A 16,957-nucleotide genomic window follows, 5' to 3' on the forward strand; every position below is an offset into this window, starting at 1 on the left:
CGCAGTGTTATCTTGATCGTTAACACATGAAGTAAAGGTGATCAGTCCTCCGCTTCAGGTACCAGTCCAGGGTAATATTGAATAAATATTAGAGTGAAAAAAATCACTTATATTTATTAGACCCCCCTCTGGGAATCGAACCCGGGACCTCCAGAACGGTAGCCGAGCGCGCTGATCATTACACTACGGAGGCGGACAAAATATGGATAGTGTAGCTAATTGTTTATTTGCTTCACTAGGTGTTCCAGTGCAGCGGTGAAGACATGAACCTGGTCCTGACGGGCGGCATGGCGTCCCCCTCGGCCGGCGGCAAGGCGCTCTCCCCCGGTAGGTCCCCGGGCCCCTCCCCGCCGCCCCCCGCGCCCCCCCTCCCCGCCCTCCCGCCCACGCTGCCGCCGTTGCTGCCGCCCCCGCCGCTGCAGGCGCAGCTGCTCGCGCAGCACGCGCTGCTGGCGCGCCAGAGCGAGCAGTACCTGCAGTACCTGCCGCCCTACCCGCTGCTGCCGCCGCAGTACCTGCGCCCGCCCGCGCCCGCGCCCTACCTGCTGTACGCGCCGCGCTACCTGCCGCAGGCGCCCGCGCGCGCCCCCGCCGCGTACCTCTCCCAGGCCGCGTTCGTGGCGGCCGCCGGCCACCTGGCCGCCAAGCGCTCCTACGAGGCGGCCTTCGCGAGCGCCGCGGCGGCCGCGAGCGACCCGCACGCCGCCAAGAAGCCCTTCACGGGCTACGGGCCCGCCGCCTTCAACGGGGGCTCCGTGCCGGGACTGGCGCACCTCCCGCCGGGCGCCTATCAGCCCTACTTCTAAACCGCCCCTGTCTGGTCGACTTTAGACATTATATACACGATTGGCACGATATTTACATTCCAAAAATCGAAAAAAAATTGATATCATTAAGCCAATAAGCTTTTTTTTTGCCGTATGTCGCTTACATTTTCTTTTCAAATGATTTTCGCCGTATTTCATCTCAAAATCGCGCCTTAAACTTGCTTGTCAATAATAGACATTATACATATAATCGACGCGATATATATACATTCCAAACGAAAAAAAAATCCCACTTCGTCGTTAAACCGATACAATTTTTTGTTGCCGTATGTCGTTAACATTTTCTTCTCAAATTATTTTTACCGTATGTCGTTTACATTTCCTTATACAATACATTTTTACGCCTATCGGGCTTTTATGTTGTCAATTATAGACATTATACTTATTGTCATCACGATATTTACATTCCAGAAATAGAAAATACTTCTCACTTCTTCGTTAAACTGATACAGTTGATTTTTTTGCCGTATGTCGTTTAAATTTCCTTCTTTATCTTGTCAATTGTAGACTTTCGTGTCTTAATTTTTGGCAGTGCATTTATATTATATTAACATTTTAGAAATCTAAAAAACTTACAATATGAAGCTTCTCAGTTCGTCATTAAACCGATACAACTTATTCTTTTGCCATGTATCGTTTACATTTTCCTCTCAAATAATTTTTGCCATATTTCGTTTACATTTTCTTCTCAAATAATTTTTGCCATATGTCGTTTTCGTTTCTTTCCCAAACATGGTGACATGTTTACCCATGAATATGTTCATTGTGATCAGAGCAACATTACAGACATGCAACACGTCAAAACATCATGTTCAACTATGGGTTAAAAAAAGAATACGACTTTCAAAGAATACAACGATTGTAAAAATTATTACAGATATATTTCATATTGTCAAATAGACTAACTTACTTAAATGTACTTAATTCGGACTTGTGAGACTTAAAAATGTTACTATTAAGCTACAAATTAACCCACGAAAAGGCAACTGTTGGCAATTTACAACGACAATTTTTAACCCAAAAAAATTAATTAAGATTTTTGACGAATCATCAATGATTCAACTATAGATTTTTGATTAGCTTTTTTTTTAAATACACAATTTTGTGCATCGACTGAAAAGAGTCTAAATTGTAGTTTAAATTAAAATAGTTTTACCATTGACTCTTATTTGCATCCAATGGTGCTTAGGGCACTGCATAAAATTAATGCAATGTTGATCGTTTGGATAACAGTCCAGGGTGACATCAAATAAATATTGCGGTGAAAAATCGCTTATATTTATTTTAACCCATTTTCGTTGGATTAGCGATAAGTTGACAATTTTGTGAATTGACAGACAAAACGATTAATATTTAAAAGCGATCATTTAAATCAAATAGATTTCTTGTGGCGTTTTTTAACAACATCAAGTGATAACAAGCATTTTGATATTTAAACAGGGTTTCATCTTGTGGCTAAAATATCACTTGATACATTTGATTTTTTCGTTGTCGTTTTTATCGGCATTTTGGCATTTTTCAAACCTGAGACTGCCTTTGATGTCCGGGCCAATTAGTGACCAGCATTCCAATGAATTGTGAATGAGTGGAATTCTTCCAAAGACAAAGGAAGACAAGACATTCCATTTTTGCGTTTTGATACGTCTATTTTTATATTTGTTATTTTATTTTAGTTTTTTTTTTAATAATCTGTAAAAATAATTAGGTTTATAGCTCTAATATTGCTTAAAATGACAAATAAAAAGTAAAAAATGTTAAGTAGGTTAGTTTTATATATATATATATATATTTATATATATATATATATATATATATATATATATATATATATATATATATATATATATATATATATATATATATATATATATATATATATATATATATATATATATATATATATATATATATATATATATATATGTATATATATGTATATATATGTATATATATGTATATATATGTATATATATGTATATATATGTATATATATGTATATATATGTATATATATGTATATATATGTATATATATGTATATATATGTATATATATGTATATATATGTATATATATGTATATATATATGTGTATATATATATATATATATATATATATATATATATATATATATATATATATATATATATATATATATATATATATATATATATATATATATATATATATATATATATATATATATATATATATATATATATATATATATAAAATATTATTTTGATTAGTTAAAATAGCAATTTAATTAAGTATAAAATTTTCCTATAAGTACTTAAAAAAAATTCTACACTAATTGTGGTTTAAAATATTTTTTCGGACAGGATGTAGACGCATTTCCGCAAAATTTTCATTTTGTTTAAGGAAATCTTCTTCTAGCTCTTATCCGCACCCGATGGTGCATAGGGCACTGCGTCGTATTGACGCATTGTTGTCTTGGTCGCCTATGTGTGAAGGCGAGGCGATCGGCCATGCGCTTCAGTGTTTTAAAATCGGTTATCGGAAATGTTTTTTAGAGTATGCTCAATTTTTTTTGTTTCGGTTGTTTTCAGTCCGTTTTCAGGGCATCATGACCGACTTAAGTGAAACACGGTACTCGGTTCGGCTTAGATTTTAACGATAACTTGACTCGGTTGGTAATATAGACTTTAATTTTATATCTACTCAATATTTTTACACCCATCTCTTGATAGCGTTAAGGAAATTTGTAACATTTTGAGTGTACTTAAAATTTTTGCCGTAAATTGTTAGACTCTATGCCACAGGGTGATGTTTATGTTAGCAGACGAGTTATTGAGATGAGCTGCACGTCTGGGCACTTGCAGGACTTGCGACCTGTCGTTGGTTAATTTTTACACTTTTAATATATTCACAGAAAGGTGTGTTAGATCGAAATACTTTGATCGTTTCCCACACCTGTTGAGCTGGCTAGTATTTTTGGCATAGATCGTTTGCATTATCACCTGTGATGGTCTTATCTGCGTCAGTCCAATGTTGAATGACATTTCTCGCTTTGTGAAAAATGTACCTGAATCGAGGCATCTATTATGCGTAGCACGTAAAAAAATTAGTTTGTTCGACGTCAATCAATACGACAATATTTCGTATATTAAGTACGTACGTTTAAAGCGAGTGACCACTACGTCAGAGAACTTGTAACTTCTCCAATGGAGGCTTTGCTTGCAAGAGCTGTGGGTTGAGCATTCGCTGTCAATACGCGCTCCTCAATATGCATTTAACATTCGCTGTCAACGCGCGCTCTGCAATGCGCTTTGAACATTCGCTGTCAACGTGCGCTTCTCAATATGCATCAAACATTCGCTGTCAACGTGCGCTTCTCAATATGCATAAAATATTCGCTGTCAACGCGTGCTCTGCAATATGCATCAAACATTCGCTGTCAACGTGCGCTCTGCAATGTGCATTGAACATTTGCTGTCAACACATATTCTTCAGCATACATTGAACATTCGCTATTGACACGCCCTCCTCAGTATACATTGATTGTTCGCTATCATCGCATATAACGTCTTATACATTGTTAACTCTCAGTTAACGTCTGGGCGTTTAAAGGTTAATTATGTTTTTAAGGGGAGGGTCTTGGTATTCAATGAATGAACCCTTGACTGTGAATACAATTTTTTCATATAATGGTTAGTGATTTGGCATCTATAAAAAAATGTAATTAAAAAAGTATGTATAGAAAAATATAATTATTAAATATACACACACACACACACATATATATATATATATATATATATATATATATATTTTTTTTTTAAAACCCTTTTCCGCACCCCAATGGTGCATAGGGCACTGCGTAATACAAACGCAGTGTTATCTTGATCGTTTACACGTGAAGGAAAGGTGATCAGCCCTCCGCTTCAGGTATCAGTCCAGGGTAATATTGAATAAATAGTACAGTGAAAAAATCACTTATATTTATTTTACCCCCCCCCCCCGGGAATCGAACCCGGGACCTCCAGAACGGTAGCCGAGCGTGCTGACCATTACACTACGGAGGCGATATATAATATGTATATATATAATATAATATATATATATATATTTTTTTTTTTCATTACGGCAGCATTTTTTTTATGGCATGGCATATTATACAATATGGCATCTTGATCTTCGCAGTTGTAATATATATTTTAAAATGACATTCACTCAAAGAGAGTTTGCCAGATATTATAAAAAACATATTATTATGAATTAAATCATCATTATACACGATTTACGAAACTCTTTATTGACTTTGGATAGACACGATATATATAAAACAAAAAAAATTACTCATAGTGCAATTATAGATTGTAATTTTGACAATAGTTTTAAAATTGTTGATATTTTTTACGATAACTATTATCCTTAAGTTTTTTTTCTTCTTTGATATGAATTATTATCACTGTAAGTCATTTTTAAATCATATTTTGAAAGACGGTTGTATTTTGCGTAGGCTTACTTCATTTTGTTAATTTTTTATTCATTTAATATATGAAATTTAATAGGTATAAGTTAGGAATATGTGGCTGATCAATTAGTGCCTTGAAACAGTAATTATTAAGTTTTTTTCAATTTATTTTCATTAGGTAATAATAAAATATTTCTTGATATTTTTAAAAATGAAATATGGTCTATTCTAATGAGCTACCTACTCATTATCTAAAGTCTTATGAAGTATCTGCGTATTTTTTTTCAAATTTCGAGTTTATTACTGAGATTTTTATTTAAAAGAATCTTTCAAAAATTGTATACCCTCTTTTCGACATTTACTGTATGTATTGCTGGCATTTAATAATTAAAAAAAAAAATCTAACTTATCTGCCAATGTGTGAGATTCGGTGCTTGCAAATGTTCTGAAAAAATCTGTACATTTGGTAAAATATAATCAGAACGGTTGTTAAATTATACAAAAAAGTTGTTGAATTCTATGGAGCGGTTGTGTAATTTCATGGACCGGTTGTAAAATTCTATGGAGCGGTTGTTAAATTTCATGGACCGGTTGTAAAATTCCATGGAGCGGTCGTTAAATTTCATGGACCGGTTGTAAAATAACAGAACGGTTCATGTACCGGTTGTTTAATTTCGAGGAGCGTTGTTAAAATCTACGGAGCGGTCGTTAAATTCCACGAAGGGGTTGTCGAGTTTCCCAGAGCGGTTGTTAAATTTCATGAACCGGTTGTTAAATTCTACGGAGCGGTGAACCGGGAATTGTTAAATTTCAGGGAGCTGGCGGGGCATTCCTTCACATCCTCCAAAATGAATCCTTGTTCCTTCCTCGTCATTCCTACACTTATCCATGTTACTTATATATTTTTAATATTTTATACACATTTTAATATTAATGTTTTGTTAGAATATTGTGTACATTCCAAATTTACTCGAATTTAAAATCTGGAATTCCTATTTTACACATGTATATTTGGGTCGCTTCAACTCGGAGTGCCGCGCTTAAATAATACCCGACACTCCCTTTGAGGCGCCTGACAATTAATTTTCTCCATTTTTGTCTAATTTTAGTTAATTTTTTTGATGGATATACAAACAAGGTTTATCCCGCAAAAAACGGAACTTTAAATTGTCAATTTTAAGTAGCGCCATCTATTAACAGAAATCAGCATCGGAAAGGTTGATTTTTACTGAGGTCATGTCAAAATTTCATGGCGATTGCAACACTGGAAGCAATGATATTACGCATTTTCCGACACTGATATTTGTTGACCGCTTCATGCTAAAAATATCTTCTTCTTCTCTTCTTCTCAGTGTAGGCCTTGTGGCCTGTTTTTAAGAGGGTTTAGCCTCCTGCGATGTGGATTTCCAGCTGTCAATCCATCTCTTTGGTGGTCTGCCTTGTGCAGTGCGATGTGGGGGAGTCTGGATGGTTCCATTCTCCTCACATGGGCATACCATTGCTTTCTTCTTTGCCTTCTGTTATTATAAATATATATAATACATTATTTTATTAATAACAGGTTATTTTATTGTTTATTTAGAAGCAATTACTAAGCAAAATATAATACTCATTTTTCGTTACGTTTTTTAATGAGTTTAATAGAAGAAATGATTTGAGTAAATTTCTGCAAAATTCCAGTGGCAACTGGTAAGCTCAGTTGGGTTCTTTATCTTGTATAACGCAAATAACTGGAAACACGCGAGCAGTGCTTGAATTGTCGCGATAAGACTTACGGGTCGTCCGCCAACACTGCCCGTTCAAAAGCATCAAGCGGGCAACAGATGGCGCCACTAAAATTTAGCAATATATCGTGGGTATAAAATACTGGCAAAAAACCTAAACTCGAAAATATGAAATTTTGACTTAATGATGTATATTATAAAGTTTTCAACATTCTATAAACTGGCAAAATACACCAAGTAGTTTGAAATGTCATATATATCGCTCACTCCTTTCAAGAACGTCATAAATAAAAAACCCTTGATTTTTCAGGAGAACGTTTTTAAAGTTTAAAAATATAATACAATGTATTAAAAATAAATATCAAGCCACGTATTGAACTTTTTACTGTGCAACAGATCTTTTTAGGTAAAACCTGATTGTTTTTTCTCCATTTGAAAAATATTTAGTATATTTAAAAAAATAATCAAATAATACATTTTCTTCAAAGTGCAAAAACAACACTTTCTGCCCTGTAGCGGGTAAATATTAAGTTGAAAATATGCCGCTTTTGCTGGGATATAGTACATTTTCTGGGCATTCCGAAAACATGCACATCTGAAAATTGACAATTTTTGATATATGACGTTCTTAAAAGGAGTGAGCGATATGTGGTTTAAAAATTAAATTCAACTTCAAGCTTATTAGCGGGTATTTTATGCAGGCTAAAAGCTTTTAAATAACAGGGGTTATTCAAACAGGGATTTTAGAGTTAACGTTTTTTGCCAGTTAACCCACGATATGTGAGTTCCGTTTTTTGCGTGAGGCAATCCTTGTACATATCTTTGAAGAATAGCATTCCAGAATTAATATTATAATAATTCTTGTTTTAGTTGTTTACATGACTGTTGCTAATCTTTGGGTGGTTTTTGTGGTGTTTTCGGTTATGCAAGATTTTATTTAATGGACTTTTCATTCGCTTAGCTTATATAATTTGATATATACATATATATATATTATCTTCTAACAAAAGTTGTATGAAATTCTGTCGGAAAACATAGATAACTACACCGCATATACTAAAGAAATATTTTGGGGTCATTTTCATGATATTGTTAGAGAAATATTCTTCATCTGTTTAAAATAAACCTGCCCGGGAGTGCGTTTCTGGGGACAAAACTGTATGTAGGGAGTGAGTTTTTTAATTTTTTAAATTTATTATCAAACCTTTTCCGCACCCAATGGTGCATAGGGCACTGCGTCATAGCGACGTAGTGTTATCTTGATCATTAAGTGCGCGGAGGCAAGGTGATCAGCCCTGCGCTTCTTGTACCAGTCCAGGGTGATATTAAATAAATATGACAGCGAAAATCGCCCATATTTGTTTTGACCCCCTGGGAATCGAACCCGGGACCTCCAGCACAGTAGCCAAGCGAGCTGACCATTACACTACGGAGGTGGACAACATTTTAATTTTTTTATTTTTCATTTGACATTTTTCATCATAGTCAATTGGTCAATCATCAATTTACACTAGTAAACATGTGGTTGTATCAAAATTATCCATGCTTTTCATGGGTTTTCTTTGGCAGCGTCATTTCGATGACATCACACAAACTTTGATACAAGTAAAATGTTGTGGGTAAAACAGAAAACTGTTACGAAGTGTGGATTTAGTGTTTGAATTCAACCACAGATGGCAGTACAAGTGTCGCTTTAGGAATAAATGTCACCGGGCTTTAGTTATAAGCGCAGGCGTTCATATACGCCCATACTGCTTTGAGGAAAGTTTATTTGGATGACTGTGTATGGCCACACCCCCGGACAGGTTAATTTTTATATATGTCAACACTTAAGATCGAGAAAAACTTGGGAAAATCAAGTATGTCAAATACTTGAAAAATCTTCATACAATTTTTTAGATTTTAATATATTTTCTTGTTAATTTTGCCTCGTGTCATTCCAAGCACACAGTATGGAAGTGACATATACAATCTAATGATGTTATGGAAGAATAAGGGTTTATTCACTCTAAAAAAAAACCCATTTTCTGTCTAATAGTTGGACGATATATCGCTCACTCCTTTCAAGAACGTCATAAATAAAAAAACTTTAAGTTTAAAAATATAGTACAATGTATTAAAAATAAATATCAAGCCACTCATTAAACTTTTTACTGTGCAACAGATCTTTTTAGGTAAAACCTGAAGGTTTTTTCTCCATTTGAAAAATATTTAGTTTATTTAAAAAAATAATTCAACAATAATTTTTCTTCAAAATGCAAAAACAACACTTTCTGCCCCGTAGCGGGTAAATATTAAGTTAAAAATATGCCGCTTTTGCTGGGATACAGTACATTTTCTGGGCATTCCAAAAACATGCACAACTGAAAATTGACGATTTTTGATTTATGACGTTCTTGAAAGGAGTGAGCGATATGCAAACATAAGCCGTCTCGTAAAAGACTTCTTTGAATGTCACGGAAACAACTCTACACAACAAATTTACAATCTTGTTTGACAGCATTGTTTTTACGATAGGTGATAGAATTCTTTGTGTATGCATATCTTGATTTTGAAATGGGTTAGGCCATTTTTCTGTTAAGCGTTCAGTTTATTATCAATGCTGGTAATAATATACTGCTCAGGGCATAAAAATATATATACTCTTTTTTTATATATATTTTTTAAATTTCTAAATAAAGACAATTATTCTTTTATATTAAGTTCTTAAAAAAGGATAATCATGTGTTTTTATTTTTAAAATATATTAAATAAATAATATATTTAAAAAAATAAAACTTCTGAGGCTATACTTACTAATGAATTTATTTTATAATTTTTATTTTTTAAAATAAGTTGTTGTCTTTTTATATATTTTTTTTTGTAAAATAATAACAATAAAAAAAATACATTATAATTAATTATAACACTTATTAAATGTATGGAGGAATTGTTTATATTTTTATAAAAAAAAAACTTAAAAAAAACTATATTTTAAATAATTGCAGCATATTTTCCGCCTTGTGTATGCAATCTTTATTTTCTAAACAATAAAAAGGCAGCTCTATTCGGAAACATCTTAAAATTGTAACATTCCGAATTCGACTTTGTAACATTCCAAATTCAACTTTGTAACATTCCAAATTCAACTTTGTAACATTCAAATTGAAAGTCGTAACATTCTAAATTCGACTTGTAACATTCCGGGAATTGCACGATTTGCGCAGGAAAAAAATCTTGAAGAGGTGTCTTGTATATTCTCTCGTTTCGGAGGGCAATGGGCGAAATCTGGTATTTCCTTTCTTGGCGGCTATATATTGCACACTGCTTTGCAAACATGGATTAATATAACAGTACTTGTAACGTATTTGACTGTAAGATGAGCCAATGCTATGGAGGGTTTGTAATTTTAAACCCCAAATGGTTTCGGATGAAATAAAAAATGGACGACTGTAAAAATGAACAACGCTTTGTGAGGTTGTCTGTTTGCCCAGGTTCGTTTGGTGGCCGCAACGCCCCGATTTGCCCGTTGCCCTCTGAAGCGGGCAATGTCGAAATTTGGCCATTCTAAACTTGTGAAATTAAATACCAGAATATCACAACTTTCGAATATAAAACTGTACTTTATATCATCAATAACTTTGGTAGACATTGTTGTGTTGGGTTTTACATATTAATTAAGTTTCACACGGCCCACTTACATTATATATTTTCACCGTATCTGTTTTCATTTTGCATTATATCTTGTGTAAAGGAAGCCATTTTGTTCTGCATCCGACGCCTCGGAAAGTGTTTGTGAGACAATTTAAGATATTGAACAAAAAAACATTAACGCATCGTTTTTGGTTGGTTTTTTAATCAACTCCGACCCTAATTAATAAAATAATTAGCGTCGTATGCTAACCACAAGTAACTGCAAATCAAATTTCGATCTGTACAATGTTTTTGGCGTCTCTCGCGCTCTACCAAAAGTAGGCAAACAGAACGCTCGTAAGCGTCTCCCGCTCTCTACCAACAGTATGTAAAAGACGCTTTTGAGCGTTTCCCGCAAACAATGTGTTAATTTTTTAACTTGTATCGATGTCTGCGGGCTGTCAATTGCGTTCGAGGTGTGGAATAGAACGAAATGTCTTCCTTTTGTTATGGAGTGGATTACGGCTTCGGTACGGAGCCATATGTAACGTGTACAATGATAAATTATAATATAATATGTATTTGGATATGAGATGGCATGTAAAAATGGATATAAAGGTTGAGGCTACATATGTGGATCATGATTAGTTAGCTGGGATTCTGTTTTTGTGATGAATTTTGTTTTTACAACATTTTAATTGTCTCCAACAAGGAGTTATTTTTTTATAATATTTTTAGACATCCCAACATGGGTGAAAAATAATATGGTATAAATAAGTCTGCGTATTTACAAGGCTCGGTTTAAGTGATCACTTTACACACGTGTAACATTCACCAATTCTACCCATGATTGACAACCGCACTTCTCAAATTCTTTATATATTGTTTAAATTCGAAACACATTGCTTGAATCGACTAGAATTTCACTAGAGACATCTATGGTGAGATGAAAGAAGCTATGTATTGAGCAGAAACTCTTACATTTGAACAGTTAATTCAAATTATAAAGCTAAAAAAAATAAAACGATATTTTCTAGCATTTCTCATGTGTGTGAATAAAATCCAGGATTCGGACCTCACATTCAAATGTAATAGTCTCTGCTCAATAAAAAGCTTCTTTCATCTCACCATAGATGTCTCTAGTGAAATTCTAGTCAATTCAAGCAACATGTTTCGAATTTGAATAACATCCAAGAATTTGAGTAGTGTGGTCATCAATCACCGGTAGAATTGGTGAACGTTACATGCGCGTTAAGTGACCAAGCCCTATAAACGCGCAGATTTCCATATTCTTCTTCATCTCTGTTGAGATGTAAAAAAATTGTGTTTTTAATCTCTTTGTTTAAACCGGGGCGAGATGGTGGTTCAAGAAATCAATATTGCACTGTTATATTTTATCGCAATGCTTACCGTAGTTACAATATCTAACTCTGGACGGATGTGAGCTTCTCTGTAGGACACGACACGTCTGTGTGGCATTGGATCCTGTACTCGCGTGTTTTTTTGTATACTTCTAGCATACCGGGGGGGGCTGTTGTGAACACTGGCGATGGCGACGAGTGACTCACTAGTCTCTGATGTTCAAATTTGTATGTGAATCCCGGTGGGATCTTGAAAAATCCCATCTGGATCCCGCTAGGATCTTAGCGGGATTTGGTGGATCCCGTGGTAATACACAGGATTGTCTGGATCCCGCTAAAATGTCAACATAGTTTTCTGTATCATGCGGCATCCAAGTGAAATTTTTGCAAGAACTGTTCACCGATAAATTTGCAATAATTTCATTCTGGATACAGGTGATATTTTTTAAAAAATCCACGGGATCTTAGTTTTTGTAACTGATTTACGCCAAATCCGCAAAGATTTTTGCTGGATCCAGATAGGATTTTTATAAAATCAACTGGATCTGAACGGGATTTCTTGTATCCCGCCAGATTCGTCATGTTTTTTTCGAATCTCGCGGGATCCACGTGGGATTTTCATGTATTTTTCTGAATTCTAGTACACACGTAAAAATTCATTGAATCAAACATCCGTAGACCCTGAAATTGGTGTTGGATTTATTGGAATAAAATGCATAATTATGGTCTAAAAAGGTTGAATTTTCGGACGCCACGCTCGTCGTCATCGCCAGTGTTCCCAATCCCGGCCCAGGTAAGGTTTGCAACTGTTTATCCCACGGTACCGCTTATATCCATTTAGAATCCATTTTCGCATGTCATTTTTATGAAGGGACTGGACTTATTCATACTGTCAGACTTGTTCTACTAAACTACTTAAAATAATATATCACAACTATGTAACGTCACAGCTAAACGCTTTCGCTATACGATGTCATAAATATTCTCTCGTCCCGGCGCCAGCGATGACGCGGAGAATTGCCAACGCCGCAGATGTCGCCAATCTGCCACGCCGGAAATAGAAGGTTAAATTCCAACCTCAAAATACAATTAAATTCCGTAGCTTATCATTTTGCTAGTAATTCTAATCTAAGAATCATTGTCTTACTAACCATTTTCTGACTAAGTTTTACTCGGTAAATACCAGTATTTCTTAATACATTGTTGCCGGGCGGTGTTTTTTTAATCAACCCCGACCCTAATTGGTATACTTCTAACCCTTATCCGCACCCAATGGTGCATAGGGGACTGCATCGTATAGAAGCAGTGATATCTTGATCGTTAAATACACGAAGGAAAGGTGATCAGCCTTCCGCTTCAGGTACCAGTCCAGGGTCATATTGAATAAATATTATACTGAAAAATCACTTAAATTTATTTTGATCCTCTTGGGAATCGAACCCGGGACCTCCAGGATGGTAGCCTAGCGTGCTGACCATTACACTACGGAGGCGGACAATCACAAGTAACCTAGTTCCGATTTGCACATTATCAAAAGTAAGCAAACAGGGCGCTTACAAGCATCTTTCGCTCTCTACTAACAGTATGTAAAATATGCTTTCAAGCATTTTTATGCAAATATTGTGTTAACATCTATTCTGACACGTGTTTTCATGCATTTTACATAAGTAGAAATAGGCTATTAAACTTTGGTCAAGTTTGAGCCTGAGTAGGTTCATGAAAAGCGGCGTTGCATAAGCCGTAATTAGATAGATTTCAAAATCATTTGGATGTTGATTACAATGATTAAAGAAAACACTTCGTTTTTTACCACTTGAGTTTTATTATAGACTACATGTTTCAGAAGTTCCATCATTCAGGTCTGTATAGTAACTAAAATATAAAATATAAAATTGTTCTATAAATAAGGAGAGGGGAAAGTAAGGGGAAGGGGTTAGTCAAGGGGCGGAGTTTGAAAACAAAGGAAAAATGGAAAGCAATGGTGAAAAATTTTGAAACAATATATTATTTAATATATTTAATTCTTCACCATTGCTTTCCATTTTTCCTTTGTTTTCAAACTCCGTTCCTTGACTAACCCCTTCCCCTTACTTTCCCCTCTCCTTATTTATAGAACAATTTTATATTTTATATTTTAGTTATTATACAGACCTGAATGATGGAAGTTTAACTTCTGAAACATGTAGTCTATAATAAAACTCAAGTGGTAAAAAACGAAGTGTTTTCTTTAATCATTGTAACATGTCTTACCACAAAGTTAATGCCGAAACAATAAATAAAATATGGATGTTGATTAGTTGAAAAAAAGGGCTTTGAGGATTATGGCAGTAATATCAATTTGTCTGATGTAATAATGTCTAATTCCGGGCAGGTTGATGTACGTACCCTGGTGGCAATTTTCTCCATCATCAATTGTTCCGCGGACTCCCGATCTGTGTTCGATTTTAACAATTTGAATAACAAGTGGTTTGTATAAATGCGCTTGTCATGTTTTTTAAGTGTTCTCTTGGCTTTGAGAACGGTTGGAGTTGATATATTGGTGATAGACTAGATATTTGGTATCACGCATCTTCTAACGAGGGAACACTGTCTGTTTGTACTGTTGATCAACTGAATTGTCACTCTTATGCTCTATATTACTTCCTTACTTTAGAGCCGTTTCGCTGTTGAAACAATTTCCTCGTCTATATCCCTCTTTTAAGCGAAGAATCTAGATATATTATTTCGAGAAATAAAAAGACTTTGTGTTTTGATCCACTCACATTTTTATTAACCAACTAGTTTCGGCAACAACCTGTTGCCCACTTCAGGGTTTAATTTATGACTCATAATTCAAGGTTTAATTTATGACTATGAGTCATAAATTAAACCCTGAAGAGGGCAACAGGTTGTTGCCGAAACTAGTTGGTTAATAAAAATGTGAGTGGATCAAAACACAAAGTCTTTTTATTTCTCGAAATAATATATCAATATGATCCACAAAGTTAATGCTTTCAATATTCAAAATAGAAGAATCTAGAGTCCATTGTGACAATATATACACGAACCTACTTAATAAAGTGATTCGATTGCTATCAGTGTTAAACGCAGCAGCTAGACTAATTTTTGGCATTTCTAAATTCAGTCACATCACCCCACTACTTCACCAACTGCACTGGTCACGGTTTCCCGAAAGGGTTGAGTATAAACTCGGTCTGCTTACGTATAAATCAATGCATAATACGTCTCCAGAGTATCTAAGCTAGTATTTTTGCCTAGAATTTTCACTTATGAATTACATGAAATTATAGTAACTTTAAACTCAAAGAGTAAATCCACTCACGAGTAGGCATAGGCTATGAAACTTAAAAAGTTGAAGCCTGAGTAGGGTCATGATAAGTGGTGTTGCATAAGCCACAGCTAGATTTCAGAGTCACTTGGACGTTAGGTAATTCAAAAAAATATCCAGAGTATCTAAAAGAGCCGCGTATTCCAGACAAATTTGTTGATATACGTCTCACGCTACGATCGGCTACAACTGCTATGGGTAAAGTGATCTTACCAGCGCACTAAATTTGGCCTTCATGCCTTTGCTGATGTGGGACCGATGGCGTGGAAAGCTCTTCCACCAGTAGTTACAAACAGCGAGAGTGAGATGATCTTTAGAAAGAAAAAAAAATTAAAAACGCATTTGTTTGCTAAATCATTTTCACTCTCTCCTTTTCCTCGATTCAATCACAGTGAAGCGCCATTGAGGTAGTATTTCACAAAAATGGCTCTGTATAAATTATCCAAATTATCATCTTCATTCGTCCATCGTTTCTATGGTCTTCTTCAGCGCTCCCATACATTGCCCAGTGTTATATCCAATATGTCATGGATTTACTCTGTCTGCCCTTGAACTAAGACCTCTCGATTTAAAGAAATATTGATTTTATACCAAGTGATATTCAAATTAAATATGTATGGATATTACCGTCAAAGTGACTGATGTACCAATTTAAGAAATTAGTTAGTGTTTATAATTAAAATGTATCTTTATTTTAAAATCACTATAAATATTTTATTATAACTTAATTATAATGTCTACCGGTTTCCAAGCTAACTGCTTCATTATCAAGACTGATTAATACTAAAACACTATCTACTCAACAAAATTCAAATTATTTTTGACGGTTAGGGAAAGAAGCTTGGGTAGATCTCAAGTGGCTTTATTTTTTTAAATGATTGTGAAAGTGATTGGAAACATATTTAATAATAGATTTTCACTCATCATCCCTGATCCCTTTTGACTGTGACTGCCAATCAACACAAAAAAATAAAGCCTCTTGAGAACTACCCAAGCTCCTTTGCCTAGCCGTCAAAATAATTTGAATTTTGTTAAGTATATAGTGTTTTAGTATTAATCAGTCTTGATAAAGAAGCGGTTTGCTTGAAAACCGGTGGACATTATAATTAAGTTATAAAATATTTATCAGTCCGCCTCCGTAGTGTAATGGTCAGCATGCTCGCCTACCGTTCTGGAGGTCCCGGGTTCGATTCCCAGGGGGGTTTAATAAATATAAGTGATTTTTTCACTCTAATATTTATTCAATACTACCCTGGACTGGTACCTGAAGTGGAGGGCTGATCACCTTTCCTTCATGTGTAATCGATCGAGATAACACTGCGTTTATATGAAGCAGTGCGGTAAGGGATTTATTATTCAAATATTTATAGTGATTTTAAAACAAAGTTACATTTTAATTATAAAATGGAAAATCACAAAGTTAGTGCGTCGAATATAAATAATAGCTAGTGTTTGTTCTCCACGGACTTCAAATATCCATTCCACTAAATTCGGTAAGTGTAATATGTAATTTTTCTAGATCATATTATAATACTTGTCTTCCGTACACTTTTTAATAACTGGGTTTGGATTTTTCCGCTTTGTTGTCTATATTTACCACCAGAACGGAGGCCTTTGGATTCTGATTCCTCCCTAACATAGTCAAACTATTAATTTTGCATTCTACTAAC

At 34.8% G+C, this 16,957-nt stretch overlaps 1 protein-coding gene across 3 annotated transcripts in view; it reads left to right on the forward strand.

The window, feature by feature from the left end:
* Nucleotides 1-16,957, forward strand: part of fus (epithelial splicing regulatory protein fusilli) — a 94,629-nt gene that overhangs the window by 63,124 nt on the left and 14,548 nt on the right. The window contains exons 14-15 of one of the 3 annotated variants that reach the window (XR_015837561.1): nt 240-862; nt 1,232-1,248. Coding sequence is in view for 2 of the 3 variants with exons in the window: in XM_088260257.1 (XP_088116383.1) it covers nt 240-806 (567 nt within the window). In the remaining variant the exon portion in view is untranslated. Of the gene's footprint in view, nt 1-239; nt 1,055-1,231; nt 1,249-16,957 lie in introns of those variants that run through there. The other 2 variants (XM_088260258.1, XM_088260257.1) reach the window with 2 other exon arrangements.

Source organism: Brachycentrus maculatus, unplaced genomic scaffold (genome assembly GCF_059751285.1).
Source record: "Brachycentrus maculatus isolate JH-2025_06_01 unplaced genomic scaffold, ASM5975128v1 h1tg000130l, whole genome shotgun sequence".
NCBI lineage: Eukaryota > Metazoa > Arthropoda > Insecta > Trichoptera > Brachycentridae > Brachycentrus > Brachycentrus maculatus.